Source organism: Anser anser (assembly GCF_964211835.1).
Source record: "Anser anser genome assembly, chromosome: 4".
Taxonomy (NCBI): Eukaryota; Metazoa; Chordata; class Aves; order Anseriformes; family Anatidae; genus Anser; species Anser anser.
Genome location: NC_139724.1, coordinates 70,205,778 through 70,221,640, shown reverse-complemented (window position 1 = coordinate 70,221,640; position 15,863 = coordinate 70,205,778). Strand labels below are relative to the sequence as shown.

Genomic DNA, 15,863 nt, shown 5'->3' with positions numbered 1-15,863 from the left:
GTTCGGTGCAGGGTTTTGCAGTGCACCTGGTCTGTGAATGAATTTCACTCTAGGAGAAGGGAGGCAACAAGGGGAGAAGGGAGCTGTTGAAGCTGACCCCATTACAGCTGATGGGCGTTTCTGACTGCCTGCTGGGCTGCAGAGATCAAATGGCAATGAGGACAAGGCGCAGAACGCAAAATGTAATGAGAAAGAACATAATAGGGAAAATACAGCAGACACCAGTTTTAAAAAGAGAAGAGGTAGCCAGCCACACAACACCTACAAGGCTTTAAATTGTTGCTGTAAAATACAAATCACATTTGTGTAGCCAGCTGGGATGGTCACTTGGGCTGCCTGCACCAGAGACAGTTTGGTGTCAGGAGCTGCACCCCAAAGGACTTTGTGCAGTTTCATGTCTTACCTGTGTGGCTTGGCTAAGAAAGAAAACTTCTGCGAGGTTTGCTCAAAGTTTGTCATTGCTCCTGTGGGATGAAGCGCTGCATTAGAAACTGCAGCAGGAAACAGAAGGGGTGTATTTGTCCAGGAATCAACCATTAGTTCTGTTGCATGTGTTTTCCCACAGCTGAGAGGAAGGGGAAAGCTTTGGGATCCTTTTCCTAATTTTGTCCTTCCTTAAAGTAATGGTAAAGTTTTGAGAAAGGTAAATAAGTAAATACATGCGCATATTCTTTAAAGGAATACTTTCATCTTAGTTCCTGCTTATGGGGAAACAATTGTGCTGTGGAAACCTTGATAACTGGAGCAGTCAGTCTTTGCTCAGGTTGTTGAGCTGACTGCTGAAAGGGGGAGTTTGGCTTTCTCCTTTCTAAAGAAAAGGAGAAAACTTTGTTTGTAAGTGAAGCCCAGAATTAAAGGGGGATACTTGTGCTGTTCAGCCTGTTTTCAAACATCACTCAGCTGAACTGATTAGCACAAGTAGTCACAGCTGAAAATTATTTGATTTGTATTTCTCTGCACTTATTTTGGCTATATGGAAATGGGTTGGTGATTGTTAAACATTTTCACATATGCAGACACGTGCTTGCCGTTAGCAATTCCTCTGCTACCAGCCAGCATACACCGGCTCTGTGTGCTCCATCATGCCGTAGGTTGTGTGCCACCCCGACTTTCTTGGTAGCAGCAGGGACTTCAAAGAGTTCTTGCTAGAGTCATGCTTCCTTTTCAGTATTATCACAAAGATGGTAAGGATTCCACCTGGAACATAATTATGGTTAATTTTCAGATGAGAAAAGTGTCAGGTGAGCTTTGTTCTAGTGCTTTCTGACTGCTGTATTATCTTACAGTAAATGAAGTTTTTTCTCCTCCTATGCTTGGGCACAAAAAAGATTTGGCTAGCTGTAACAACTCAGCTTTAGCATTTCAGCTTTACTCTGAAAGCCACAGAGAATGGCAGCGGGTTTTAATGAAATAACTGTTACTTGTTTTTCTATTCCTCATTACTCTCTGCTCTGTGGCACTGTCATTACCCACCTGGCATCCTATCAATGCAGACTTGTTGCACTTGTGCCACCCCTCTGAAAGACCTTGTTGAGAGATGCATTTGCTCTGTGCAGTGCTTATAATAAAGCATAAGAAGTAACTGACCTAGATTAACTTTGAGTCTAGACTGAGATCAGGACTGTCAGAAAAAATTACTTTTAGGTTGGGCATAGACATGGAAATAATTGGCAAATCTCAAGTACTGTGACATTTTTTTTGTTTGTTTCTGGCATAAGCATAATCAAGGAAAACTGATCTTAACAGAAGAGCACAAATCTGTCGCTGTGATGCAATATGTCCAGACAAATACATCCAAATTTAGGTTGTGTGAGCAGACAAGCTCACTGTAAACAATTGATCTGTTAGCCCAGCCGTGAAATGCTCGCAGGTTCCAGCGTGGGCTGTTTCTTTTGCCCCTATTCTTAGCAAACACTTTGCCATGCAGGACTTGACTAAGGAATGTTGTTCTGTGACCCTCAGCCTCGTTTGTCAGAAACTCTGGTTAATTGGACATTGTTCCTGCATGGGTAGGCTTTTCATGTGTTTCATTTTAATCTACTTTTTCTAATTAATACTTGCTTCAGATGGCATCTGTCTGGGCAGATTTTTGGACCGTAGCCTGGCACAGCAGAATCCAGGCTCCCGAGGTGGGGGAGCTGTCGTGTGGTTCCAAGTCCCAGCTGAGAAGGACCCTCGTCCACTCCTACTGGGGAGGAGCCCCATAGCTCCTCAGGCCTCTGCTGCCCTTTTCACAGCCTCACAGGATGGCCGAGGCTGGCAGGGACCTCTGGGGCCTTCTGCTCCGAGCCCTGCCCCAGCAGGGCCACCCCGAGCAGGGGGCCCAGCCCCACGTCCAGGCGGCTCCTGGAGATCCCCACGGAGCCCCCACAGCCCCTGGGCAGTGTCCCTGCATAGTAAAGTGATTTTCTCCTTCTTATATCCATGTAGTCCTCGTGTGCCAAGAGAGGACTTTGATAGGAGCAGCTAATGCTGCTTTGTTGTTGAAGCTCTGCTCTTTTTTGTTCGTAGCAGGGTGTAATGCATCTGCTTGATCTCTCCTCTGCCTTTTAACAGCAGTGAGCCACTCTGGAGGATGTGTGTTCAGAAGGCACGTAACTGTTGGGCTTCAAGCACAGAAACTCAGGGGTAGGTGGCTTTAATGCCGTAGACTACCAGGAGGCGATGAAAAGACCGTGGCAAAAAAGCTGGTAGAGGAAGCAGCATTTAACATGGGGATTTCTTTTCAGATCAGCCTCAGCTTGAACATCCCTCTTCCAGCTTGCTCTGCTTGATCTTTTCACAATCAGTAACAGTTGTTCAATTTGCATCACAAAGTTTGGGGGAAAGTTTAATCAGAGGTAACAACTGATTTAAAACTACACAACTCTTATTTTTTCCCTCTGTTAAGATTACAAATGCCTACTCATCATTGTGGGATAAACATTCCTGGTGTAGCTCCCTCATGGAGCACTCATCCACCTGCTGGCTTCCTGCCTGGCTCCCCTCGAACGAGCTAATTACAGCAGGTGCCTGTTTTCCATGCCACTGCCTGCTTCCCCCAGTCACTGCACTGAATGGATGGTCTTTGACTGGAAAAATACCACAGGAGCAGAGGGGATGCTTTTAGGAAACCTGAAGTCTCGTACATGGGAGGAAATCATCCATTTTCCTACGTCTGGGCAGCAAAGATATTCCTGTTTTGGAGGCTCTACACACTGCTGCTTCCCAAGGACAAACAAACATTCCTTATCTCACTAGCTGTACATCCCTACTTAATATTCAGCAATATCCCTGCTTACAAACGGGGAAAGGACTACCATTTGCATAGAGAGCAGTACATGAAAATGAGAAGTTGTGCAGGGTGAGAAACCCGTGTTAAAGGGTGGCTCATGCATTTAAACTACATTCAGCCTGTTCACCACGTTACTGCAGTCTGGTTCCAGCACTGACTTCATATTTGTGACACCGTAGGTCACTGTGCTATAAGGCTATGGGGAAATTAAGGAATATGGGGCAGTGGGATGGCTTTGAGCTCCGCAGCCACTTTTGATGGCAACAGAAGGCACAGCAGCTCACTGCTTCCTTTCAAAGGGATGAACAACCAGAAAGACCTTTACTAGAAACCCAGGTTTCAGGAACTGTAACACACACCACCCAGAGCCTATTGCTGGCACAACCCGAGGCTAGAGAAGACAATGCTCACCTGCGGAGAGAAGGGCCAGGAGGACGATGGCCAGCGGCGCCAGCTGGCAGGAGCTGCCCACCTTGTAGAGGAAGGCCTCCATGCAGTACTGTGGCTCTGTGCTGCCTGCGGGGCAGAAGGCATCGGGAGGGCACTTGGTTGGTTTCACGTCCGGGCTCTAACCGAGAGAAAAAGCAAGTTCCTCAGCAGCAGCGGCCAGCAGGGAAAGCAGCAGTAGGGTAAGCATTGCCTCTGCCCCCATGCACAACAGGATGAGAGCTTCTGGGCCTGGGGCACGCTGTGAAAACCTGCTTTATAAGGTACTCACTGCCCTGCTGGCTCAGAAGGGAGACTAGAAGTGACTCGAGCTCCCAGATGGAGCCCTTGGTGGAGACAAACTGGGGCAGAGGCAGAACGAGCAGCCAGCCACCTGAAACTGCAGCATCACCAGCATCAGGTGCTGGTGGTGCTGCTGCTGCTTCTCCTCTCCTTGCCCTCGGGAGCCGAGGTGGAGCCACCTGTGTGCCTGCCTAGCAGGTGACTGCACCCCTCTGTCCACCAAAGGGGTGTCAGCTGTGGTGCCTACGGGCTTTCGTGTGTGTGGGCTGTGGGCTGTGCTGATACCAAGGGGGTTGGGGCAAGGGCTGCCCCCTCCCCACCAGCAGGCAGTGCTGCAAACAGCTGGGAGACACCAACACCATCCTGACTGGTATTGATGGTGAGTGTGAATGGGTGGTGCACTTCAGCACTGGGAATAAAAAATAAAAATAAAAAATGAACCTGCTGTCATTCATCTCAGCCTGCCAGGCCCTGCGGTGTTACTTAGAGTAGGGTGAAGAGAGAAGGTGACATTATACAGCCAGTCTAGAGGCCAAACAGCCTAGTTAATGGATACCCCATCCTCTGACTGTCCCCTGACAGCCCACCGAGGCCAGGCAGCTCCAAGGGTGGAACAAAGCCAGGCTCCTGGTGTCATAATTGCAACCGGCTCCCTCTGTCAGGGCTCTATCTGTATTTAAGAAAAGGAAATAGGCTCAGCTAAAAACGGTGTTAATTAAAAGTGCATTAGCTCGTCACAGGACATTTGTATTTGTTAAGCCAGGCTGCCAAAAGAGACTCACGGGGCAGTAGTGGTTCTCTGGGCACAGGTCACAGCTCTCCTGGCCCTGCAGCAATTGGTATTCTCCTGGCTCGCAGAGCTTGCACGCGGTGTCACCGGGACCTTTGAACATACCTAAGTAGCAAACAAGCACAAAATTAAGATCTGGGACTAGACCCTGGGGCCTTTGCAAATTGCATATGGATGAGTTTGCTTTCAAAGCCACGAGGAGAAAGAGCATGAAATACTTGATGTGCATGACAAAAGCTGAGCCTGGACTTTGGTCCTTGCTGGGTGCCAAAGGGGCAGGGAAGGGAGAATAAATGCAGGGAAAGGGACCAAATGACACCTGGTTTCAGATCTGGAAGCAGTACGTTTGAGTAGGAGTACAGTGGGAGCTGGGTTCAGTGCTGAGCTGCGGCTTTAAAGCAGAGGGAAGGTTGGAGCTGGAGGTCAGCAGCATTTCATCCCCTCTAATTTGGGATTCAAACACCTTTTCCAGCTGTTTGAAACTTGCCAAGCAGAGTTTAACACACAGCTCAGTTTCCTAAGCTCTGAGGGAATGACAGGTCAGGAAAGTCACGGGTCTCAGAGCGATTAATGCTGTTTTGCATGATTAAAGCTTGTGTGACTGCAGCGTCCCCGGTGCTCCCTCCATGGTGCAGGCTGGCAGCAGCGCTCTGCAGCCCAGCATTAACCACAGGAGCAGGAAGATTTGGCACAGCACATCCTGGCACACCAGCAAGGGCCAAAAAAAGACCCCCCCCCCCAGCACCTTTCCATCGCTGCAGCAGCAGCTCTTTGCTCCACAGACATCAGCTGGGGCACTCATGATGGCAGGGAGAGATGCCCTCTGGGTCAAAGGACAAAAGTTTTGGGAAGAAATCCTCCCTTCTGCTGCTGAAGTCACGCACGACCTGCTTCCTTGCACTGCCCAAAGCCGTGCAATGCACCAAAGTTGTTCACCACCTGTGACCGCAGCCCTCCACCGCGCTACCCACCTGCCCGGCACGGCGCGCACGCCTCGGCTGCCTCGCGCAGAGCCTCGTGCCCACCGGGACAGGCCAGACATGCCGTGCAGCTGGAGGTGCTGGGGAGAGGAATGGAGCAAGACAACACCATATGACCAGCGCTTTGAGATCAAGCCGACCCACCGACACCTGCGTTTATATGAACACGCAGCCAGGGGCTGAGTTCTCCTCTGGCTACCAGCTTTTGCCATTCTGTAGGCAGCTGTAGTTCTCTCCAATGTGGTTTCCCCCGTATGCCTAATTAGGGTCAGGCACATGATGGCATTTCTGTCTTCTCCTTGGTTTCTTGTTTGCATGAGACAAGTCAGAACTCGGTGTCCCAGCTGTTGCTGCTCCCTAGCAAACTCGGGTGGAGCTGCTCGATGGGTGCTGAAGGGATTTAGGAGCAACAGACCCACCGTGCAGCTACATAAGCCCCAGAGTCCATTCCCGTGGGAATTTACTCAAAGTTCAGCCAAGAGCTGCTGCGGCACATGGGACAAGTGAGCACAAGGTGACATGGGCTCATCCGCTTTGGCTACAAAACCTGCACCCAACTGATCCCAGGACACACAAGCCCACTTGTTCTTCACTCTGGGTAACACAGCTGTCAGGATGTTCCCCCCATCATACAACCCCTCTCTCACCACTGCTCAGCACCAGCTGGGAGCCACGGGGATGCCCCTCTGGCCAGCACTTTGGCTTTCAGAGCTCAGTGGCCGCTACCAGATATGCCACCTCTCCCGGTCCCCAAAGTCATGCAGGGATTTCTTACTTGCAAAACGATCCAGGCAGGCAAGGCAGACAAAAAGCTGCATTTTGCTGGGAGCTAAAATAACCTGGAAGAGAAGAAAGAGCAAGTTTTCAGGAGCTTTCCTCCACCATCCCTGTCCCCACATTGTCAGACAGTTGCTCATCTCCACATTACACACAAAGAAATAAGGGCGGTGAGGCCCTGGCACAGGCTGCCCAGAGAAGCTGTGGATGCCCCATCCCTGGGGGTGCCCAAGGCCAGGCTGGATGGGGCTTTGGGCAGCCTGGGCTGGTGGGAGGTGTCCCTGCCCACGGCAGGGGGGTGGGACTGGATGGGCTTTAAAGTCCCTTCCAACCCAAACCATTCTGTGATTCTGTGAAATGGACTCCCCCCAGCACGGTAGGGAGGAGGACAGGAGGCACAGAAACAAGTTCTGTGGGCTACAGATGAGCAGGAAGAAAGCAAAGCCTCCTCCCTCACCCTGCAAGGAAAATGCATCTTTTAAAACCGAAAACTGCATGATATGGGGGCCACGTTCATGGACTCCTCCTGTGGTCTAGCACACTGAACAATTTGCCAAGTGAAGGCAGTGACATACTGCACCATTGTCACCAATGACAGTCTCCAACTGCTGCCTAAAACGCATTTTTCCTCCCAGGCTCCCCAAATGATAGCCAAGATTGAGGTGTGAGCTGAGAAGTTTTGTGCACGGATTTTCAAGAAACCACTTGTGCATGTAGAAGGAGCTCTTAATTTGTATACCGAATAGCTGCTGCGCTGCATGTGTTAATTAGGCTTTTGCATAAGTAAATGCTGGCCCCTTCTGAACGTGTTGTCACGCTGTCTGCGAACATGCTGTACCAGGCTCGTGTTGCATACGTCCAGGTACTAAAAGGAGCTTGCTGAAAACCCAGCTTGCGATGTCTGGGAGGTAAGGGGAGTGTCACATTTAATATTCAAACTGCAGAAGACAGCCTAACAAAACAAAACAGAACAAAAAGACAACAACAAAAAAAAGAACGAACACCACATCGCAATGTTTTAGACTATTTTTTTCTGTTGAAAATAGGAGAAACGCTTTCCTTTCTTGACTCCCCCTTGTCCCTTGTGCTATAACCAAATTTCATAAAATTTATTTCCTGGCTTTCAGGAATAGGCTTTCCTTGCAGTATTAGTATTAGCTTGTTGAAAACAGGAACATGACTTGGTCTGAGACCTGTTTTTTTTTCCTTTTTAATAAAAACATCGATAACAGTACGAGACGAGATCTGCTATTCTATTTTTGGCCTGAACAAAATAACCTGTTTATTCTTCAGTGCTTTTAAGTTACCTGGTAATTGCATCTGGCCCCACAAAAGAGCCTTGCACAGTCTGATGCGAGCTCATCTGGGCTGAATACGAACCAAACCCAAACTTTACCTTTCTGGCACGCTCTGCAGGCTGCAGCCCCAGACTCGTTCGCGTAATGGCCGGGCGGGCAGGGGGAGCACGCGGTGCTCCTCGTGGCGCTGGGGGGAACCGAGCAGAGGTTAGCATGATTTTCACTCATTGGGGCTCCTCTCTGCTTGAGACAGTGGAGCGTGGCTCTTTTTTTCCCCACTAACAAGTCTAGAAGTAGGGAAATTTCAATGAGGGAGTTCAGGCAGAAAAATAACAACCTGAAATTGCCTGAATGGTAAGGGTCCAGGGATAAAAAAATCAACTATTATTAATACTAGCTATACGGAAATAGCTTTATACCAGCTGTAGGGAAAGGTTCCGATTCTGAGTTCTGGGCCTTGAAATTTAAATTTTAGCCAGGCTTTAAAAAAAAAAAAAAAATGTTTAAAGTCAGGCTCAAATCCACACTCCAGGCAGGTTGGTCTGAATTGGAAAGGTGCTTGATGGTGTTCAGCTCCCATTGTCTGTTTTAAGAGGAGCTGCTCCACTGCTGAGAGGTCACAGAGTCGAAAAGGGAGCTCAACCAGAAGCACCGGTGTGTGGGAGTCCTGACCTTAAACAACAGGGACTGTGGGAACAGGGATATAACACATCAAGGCCTCCGGGAGGACGGGAAGGAAAATGGAAAAGGCAGAGAAGGAGGAAATCTGGTGCATGCATCACAGATAGAGCCAAATCCCCAACAACGAGCATGTGGGCTTAAGAATTTGTTAACGTACCCGGGGATGCTTTGGAGGAAAACAAGGACATGCTCTTTAATCCCTTTGGAAACCTCAGGGCTGAGCAAGATTTGTGGAGGAAAAAAAGGAAGCAAATACTTGGCTTAAACCAAACCAGTACAGGGCTCTGTGTCAGCCAGAGCCGCTTGCGGCCTGGGGACAGTGGGAGAACTCCCAGTACCACAAAAACTGGAAGCAATGCCACTGGGGCTGCCGCGGCTCCCTCCCTGCTCTTCCCCTCCTCCTTTCAGCCACCTTTCCAAAGGCCTGGGACAGATCCGCTCCCTGCAGGCCACCTGTACCCCCGAGGGGCTAGAAGTGGCGGCAGGCCGGGCCAGGCCGCAGCAGAGGGCCAGGCCCCAGGCCTGTTACATGATCCCTTGGAGGAAGGGAAACGTAGTGTGAGGAAGGAGTTGTGCAAAGCACAGGAATGAAGCTGTTTGCCTGAGGCACCCAAGAGAAAAGCACCACGTCCGTGCTAAAGATCCCCCCACCTAAGTCCCAGACGTTGTCCCTAACTCATGGCAGACCTCCATTCCCCCTAACGCTTCTGAAACATGAGGGGCCACCAGAGAGCTGGACACCGAGAAGCCCTCCGCACAAGCACACCACCACCAGAGGCTCCTGGTAAGAAAGCTTTAGCAGCACTAAGCGGGTCCACTGGGAAACAACCCCCGCAGCCCTTTCCCATAGCCCACGGGAAGAGTTTTGGCAGGCTGGGAAGGGTTTTGAGGGAGGAGGCGCCCACTCCATGCCACCAGCCTCGTCCACCACCCTGGGTCACCTACTTGGCGTAGTGTCCCCGCGGACACGGCAGGCACCTCTGCTGTCCCCACGTGGGCTGGTAGTGCCCCACCGGGCAGGGAACGCAGGCACCGGCGTCCGTGCACGAGCCCCCCGTGCAGCACGAGCAGCTCCAGGCGTCTGAAAGGGACAGAGGGGTGAGGATCAGGACTGTGAGACTCAACTTCAACACCCAGTACAGCCCCTGGGCTTGTCAGCACGGGGCACGGCAATGAATGCATGTGTTTGGATCCAGCTCCTCCAGCAGGACAATCTTAAGGGGTAGAAAATGGTAATATTAATGCTAGTGATGCTGCTGTGCTCCATTAGTGATCAGGAGAACAGACATAAGACAATGGTCTCAATTCTGTCAGCGTGGACTTCTGATGAGAAGACCAAGACTGCTTTTTCCTCTTTCGGTTTGAGGGGAGAGGAGGGTTTTCCTCGTTTCCCACCACCACACAAAAAGGAAAAAACACACTTCCTTTTGATTCCTTAACAAATTTACATTTGCGGGAAGCAGAACTGAAGCAGAAAACCCCGAGAGCAGAGAATCTGCCGTAAGTAGAAACAGCTTTTCTTTGAGCACAGGCAAGGCAGTATTCCCACCAGACATAAGCTCCAGCAGTCTTTGCTCCACAAAACAAATCTGAGCTACGCAGAACAGTCGTATGGGATTTGCTGTAACGGCACACGTCAGATCCACCATCCCACTTCTTGCAGCAACCAGTCCTTGGCACTGCAGGGATAAAGCACGGGCAAGACAAAGTCCTGCAGAGGCACATCCTGCACGCAAGGGTGATGGGAATTGCCTCCTGTCCTCTGCAGATTTACCCTAGAGCATCAGGTCTGCTCAGTCCTCTCTTTGAAAGAGCCCAGCAGTGGGGGAAGTGCATGGCTTGCATTTTAGGGTTTGTTTTGCATTTTTTTTTTAATATATATATATTTTTGGGGGGGTGGGGGGGCATTGGAAAAGCAAACACCTTGCAACATGTAAAGAACTTCTGAATAAAGTAACGTCATGCACTCTACTGCAACAGAGGTTGCCTGGGTTGTTTCTCAAGCCCAAGGGAAAAGGCTGTTTCTGTAGTAGGGATTCATTCCCATTCAACCACTTGAGAGTCTGAGAAAAGTTTGAGACTTTTCTTGTATTTGGCCCTGCATGTCAAAAAAAGCATCCTCCTGCTGGTAAATGAGGTTGTCCTTGTGTTACACTTCGTGGTTGCAATCCCACCACTTCTCCATCCTGCTGGGGAAACACTGGGAAGACCAACAGCACAAGGCCAGCCATGTCCACATCTTTAACTTCAGAAAGATACAACAAGTTCACTCCCATGCCTGCTCCCCATCCAAGCCCCCAACATCACGTGCTGCTCTCACCTCTCTTGACCACTCACTTTTCCACCTAGCACAGGAGAGCTGGGGCAAGCACAAACTCTTACCATCGCTGGGAAATGTCCCTGGGGAGCAAGGGGCACATGCCGTCACGTTCACTCTGCTGCAGTTGGAGGGCACAGAGGTGGTGAGGGACGGAGCTGTTGGTGGATCTCCAGGAGACGTGGTGACATCTGGAGGGGTGGCCGAGGCACTGGTGGATGCGTGAGAGGTGGTGACGATCCCAGAGGTGAGCGCGGTCACCGGCAGGGTGGTGGGCAGGGCCGGAGCGAGCGTTGTTGTTCCAGGGTCTGCCGATGGCACAGCTGTGGCCGTGACGAGGTCTGTGGTGGTTGTAACACCACCAGGAGCTGGGGGTGTGGAGGCATGGGTCGTGGTGCCACTGGGAGGCACCGGGGTTGATGAAACAGGGACTTGGGTAGTGGTCAGCTGGCCTAAAGCAATACCTAAGAAAAGGAAAAAGAACATCATTAGTGGTGAAATTACTGTTCTCCCATTAATGTGTAGACTTCCCATTAGGTTTTTAATAACTGCTTAACCCACAAGTCCCTGTTTGATGTCCAGAAACTGCCTTCTGCTATGTTCCATTACAGAGCAACATAGAAGCATCACTGCCAGCATCTGAGCATCACCAACACACAAGAGACTTACCAAGCATGTGTGTTAGAGTCCTAGAACCACGGAGATTGGAAAAAACCCATAAGATCATCCAAGTCCCACGTTGAGGCGCTCTGACACTCGTAGATAAGGGGTTGTGAGAATTGCCCAAAACATTTGGTTTTGCTAGGGGCAGCCGCTGAAGACAGCTCACCCTGAGATCCCCCAGCAATCTGATTTAAGATGCTTGTCAAGTAGCTGCCTGTTTCATCCCATCTTGGTTAAAGGGATCAAGAAAGAAAAGGCATGGGTTTGGGATTTCTTTTATGCTGTTCTGGAGATGCATCTGGCAACCCAAAGGGAACCTGTCCATGGGCAGAGACTTGCTTCGAGTCCAGAATCCCTCCCTTGTGAGAGCAGTGGTGATTCTTAGCGAAAAAGCCGTAATTTTCAGAGAACCGGGGTATTACTGCGGTTCAAGTTATTTGCTGTAATCCATAATAGACTGAACTGGTGTCTGCTGATGACAGCGATCTCTCAGCACATGACCATGGGAAATGGATGCTTTCCAGTCTCAGAACGGAGGAAAAACCCATAAAGCTAAACAAAAGGGAAGGAGCAGGTCGGTTTTCATTTAGCAGTGCCGTGCTAAGCAAACAAAGCAAAACAAAACCAGCCCATTCATGCCACCACAGCACTCACATCAGCTTGGATCGGGAGTTCAGGGCAGGGATTTCCTCCGCCGAATAACTGCAGCTTCTGAAAACATGCAACTTTGGTAAGGCATCAATCTGCACCCATGGCTGCCCGTTGCTTTTTTCCTCTCACCTGCCCTCTTACGGCAAAGTGCTAATACGTGGTATAAGCAGTTCAAGGGCACACACACTCCTTTCATTCTTTTAAAAACACTTGTTAATTACTGGAAGACAGAGGTTCGCAGACGTGTCCAGCCACTCTCTTAGAGGCAGCTGGGAAAAAAACAAGTAGCTCTGAAAGTAAAAGTTTTGTTAAATTGCCAGGAATAGCGATTATAATAAGGCATCAAACTCAGCAGGCAATTAAGCTGTTTCTGGAGTGCGTCACATAAGAGCTGTAAGTTACATCAGTTTTTATTTCAGGACCAAAAGGGTGACTCAGGGCCCAGCAGCGCGTTCCCAGAACTGTCACTCCCCATCACACAAGGTTTGGGCTCCTTCAGCCACTGCAGCAAGGGCGCTGCTGAAATCAGGTGGCCTCCACGGGGAAAACAAAAAGACTATTTTAAGAAGTTGCTTTAGGAGGTTGATGGAGACAAGAGAGCACAGCTGACACCCGACGGCAAGATGCAGGTGAGGAAGGAGAGCTTGGAGGGGCCACACCACACAGTGGTGACAACGTGGTCACCAGGGGGTTGTGGACGCATGGGTCACTGCAAAGTCCTTCCCAAGCCAACTCCTTTGAGCTCTTCTCCTCAAGCCTTTGATTTCTCACTGTTTGGGCTGTGTTTGCCCACATGATGCTGGGCACCGTGGGTGCTGGTGCTTAGCGCTGCCCCAGCATAAACAGCAACACGCAGATGTAGCTGGCTAGCAACACCACTTAGGTTTCTATGGCAAAAACAGGACAGCGAATAAAAGAGTCCTTATGAAGCTGTGATCACAAGGAAACAACCTCTTCAAAGTGCTCCCTCCTAAGCGTATACTGACCGCTTTGTACTCAACATTTCAGAAGACCCAGTCTTCCTACAGCTCCTGAGAAAGGCAGCTGTCTGGGCCACTGCCCACGTTTTCTGGCTCTATCTCCCAAAACAGAACCACTGAATTTAACAGTGGTGATTTTTTTTTTCCTTACTTGTTTGTCCAAGATCAACATCCAAGAGACACCAGCACTGGTCTACGCAGCTCTTGGCCATGCTTTGACCAGAGACAGGCGATTCCCCTCCCCTGCCTTAAGGGCTGAAGTCAGTCTGCTTCTCTTTTCTCCTGTCTGGCAGTGAGCCGAGTCAGCCCAAATCTTTATTAAGCTAATCTCAAAGTAAACGCTAGGAGTAGTTCGAGGGCACCATAAAGTTCTCCCAGGAAAAGTTCTCAGAAGGACCACAAAGCGTGATCTCCTGCACAGCAGCCTGTCCCAAACGCTCATCTGCCAGAGACTCTGCAGTGGATTTCAGTATTTTGGATTGCACACAGCTAAAGCACTTCTGGTTTTGTTTTTTAAAGGCTAGATATTTTAGTTGAATGTTACTTTCTCATAAGCTTTCGCTGTTTGGTTGGCTTTGCTGTTCAGTGGTGGTACTGTTAAGATGGATTATTTTAGTGAAAGTTGTCTTTTCATTCAGTTACTAGAGTAATCATTAAATAATATTAAATAATTAATAATCATTACAAAACATCAGTAGCCATCAATAGCCTTCAGTGGCCAGCACTTCATAAAGCTGTTTAAACAACTTCCGGAAGAAAAAGTGGTGATGCTGGAAAAAAATAGTTTTGAGCATCTAGACCAAAAAAAAAAAAAAAGGTAATGTTTGGTTTTACCAGTTACAGCATCACAGGTATGAAAAAAGCAATATTCAACCGACCTGCTCAGCTCTCCAAACAGTTTTCTCGCCACGCTTACAGTGTCCACATGTTTACAGCAGGGAACAGCAATTCTGCTTTCTATAGACAATTTTTTTTAAGATATTGAATCAACAAAAGTACACGAGGGACATCTTTTTGTGACAACTTGGCATGGTGTTTTATTCAAAAAACCTTGAGGATGTCACGGAAGGAAGGTTACTGAACCCTTGACGACAGAGCTAGCCCTTCCTAATTTATAGGACGTGCAACCTCGCTGACCTGCAGGCACATGGACGCTGGCTGAGAACTCACAAAATGCAGAAATAGGACGGACAGCCCCTTAGTTTTCCTTCCCAGCCTTGCACAACAGCACAGTCTGCTATTTGGGAGGAACTAATCCTTCAAGCCACACGCAACCAAGCCGTAGTTATCTACGTGAAGATAATCTTTGGTGAATTCAACAGCTGAATAACAGGCTTCTGAAACGGTGAGTTTCCCCAATTTAATTTCAAGAGAAGGGCTGCCTGGTGCTCAGATGGGAAGGAGCCAAGGAGCTCTGTGAAACACAAGCCGTTGTGGCAGAGCTGGTGGGCTCCTGCCCCAACAAGGCAGGTGACCGTGGGCTCCCACCAGCCCCGACCACAGCACTGGCGGACTGCAGGAACGGGAAGGTCGCGGGGCAGCACCGTGCCCCAAGGAATTTTCCAAGTTTCACGTGGCCAGACATGCCCTGCAAGAAACCTGGTCTGAAGCCCCAAGCACAGCAAGTTCTGGGGGATCCCACACTGCCAAAGCATCAGTTATAAGAACGCGGTTATTTGACAGTAAAGCAGTGCAGGAGGAGGAGAGCAAGGAAAGCAGCAGACAAAGGCACGACTACAAAAATATTCAGACTCTTAAGGAGTCCCAGTTACCAAAAACACCTCATGAAAGTGAACATGCTGGGGCAACCTGTTCCTCTGGGTTTAAAGTAAGGCCATGCAAAGGCCACTGCAACTCCTCAATTTGCAGAGTAACTAGCCCTCCCCCCTCTTTTTTTTTAAAAAAAGCAAGTTTTTATATTTACGCTTTCAGCACTGTGCATCTTTAAAGCCGTTTCCAGCACCTCCCTCCCTCGCTCTGCCCACCCTGTGGTGGCAAAGCCCCGCGGTGTCATGGTGTCGGTGTCACTGTGTGTCACCGTGTCACCCAGCCCCAGGAGGCCTCACCTGTCAGACACGCCGTGGCCAAGCTCCAGAGCAGAGGAGAGGGCCAGGCGCTCATTTTTCCCCCGAGGAACAACGGAGCTGGTCGAGGGGCAGGCCCAGCAGCTGATCTCCCACGGCTAACTGCTTATCCCGCCCCGGGTGCGTGCCCAGCGCTGTCAGCTGATGCTGATCATGCGGCTCGGGCAGATCGGCCTCCCCCCGACAAAGGGGGGTTTATATTCGGGGACAGCAGCAGGGCTTGCCGAGGCATTGCTGGCCTCCTCCAGGTGAGATGCAAAGTAAAAGTCGAGCAGACCTGCAGGCCTTCCCCTCTTCTCATGGCGTACAGAAACGCGTCGGGCTAAGGGAAGAGGAACAGGCAGAGCTGTGCCTGGCTGCTGGCCAGGCCCCCGTGATCTCCCTGGAGCGAAACGATTTCATTTTTAGACACCCAGGATTTCCTGCAAGAGGAAAAACAGCCTGGGAAGAACCCCCAGTTCAAAGCAGCTCCCGTTTCAACAGAGACGAGCCACCCTGCAACCAAAGCCCTGCCCTGGTGAGCTCGGAGCACACCAGCACCGCTCACCCCCCAACGTGATGTGTCAGGTTGCCGCCATCAGGATCTAAGTCACTGATCCTGACGATGGTTTTGAGGTGAGGCCCCAACCCGTCTTCCAC

The 15,863-nt window shown here is 50.0% G+C and overlaps 1 protein-coding gene across 1 annotated transcript; it reads right to left on the bottom strand.

The window, feature by feature from the left end:
• Positions 1 to 223: 223 nt before the first annotated feature.
• Positions 224 to 15,565, bottom strand: LOC310899162 (uncharacterized protein). The gene is made up of 9 exons (XM_083835235.1): positions 15,207 to 15,565; positions 10,912 to 11,310; positions 9,475 to 9,610; positions 7,947 to 8,035; positions 6,549 to 6,612; positions 5,765 to 5,853; positions 4,786 to 4,898; positions 3,686 to 3,842; positions 224 to 1,197 (listed from the first exon to the last, which is right to left on the bottom strand). The coding sequence occupies exons 1-9, from the start codon at positions 15,259 to 15,261 to the stop codon at positions 1,046 to 1,048; spliced, it is 1,254 nt and encodes a 417-aa protein (XP_083691361.1). The 5' UTR covers positions 15,262 to 15,565; the 3' UTR covers positions 224 to 1,045.
• Positions 15,566 to 15,863: the final 298 nt, after the last annotated feature.

What these genes read in the sequence shown, in the direction of transcription:
- LOC310899162 (XM_083835235.1), bottom strand. Translation starts at nt 15,261, where the DNA reads ATGAGCGCCTGGCCCTCTCCTCTGCTCTGGAGCTTGGCCACGGCGTGT. An exon ending in CCGCGGGGACACTACGCCAA is followed by an intron (nt 8,036 to 9,474) that starts GTAGGTGACCCA and finishes GGTTCCCCCCAG; the next exon opens with CGCCACGAGGAGCACCGCGT. An exon ending in CAGAGAACCACTACTGCCCC is followed by an intron (nt 3,843 to 4,785) that starts GTGAGTCTCTTT and finishes TCTCTCGGTTAG; the next exon opens with AGCCCGGACGTGAAACCAAC.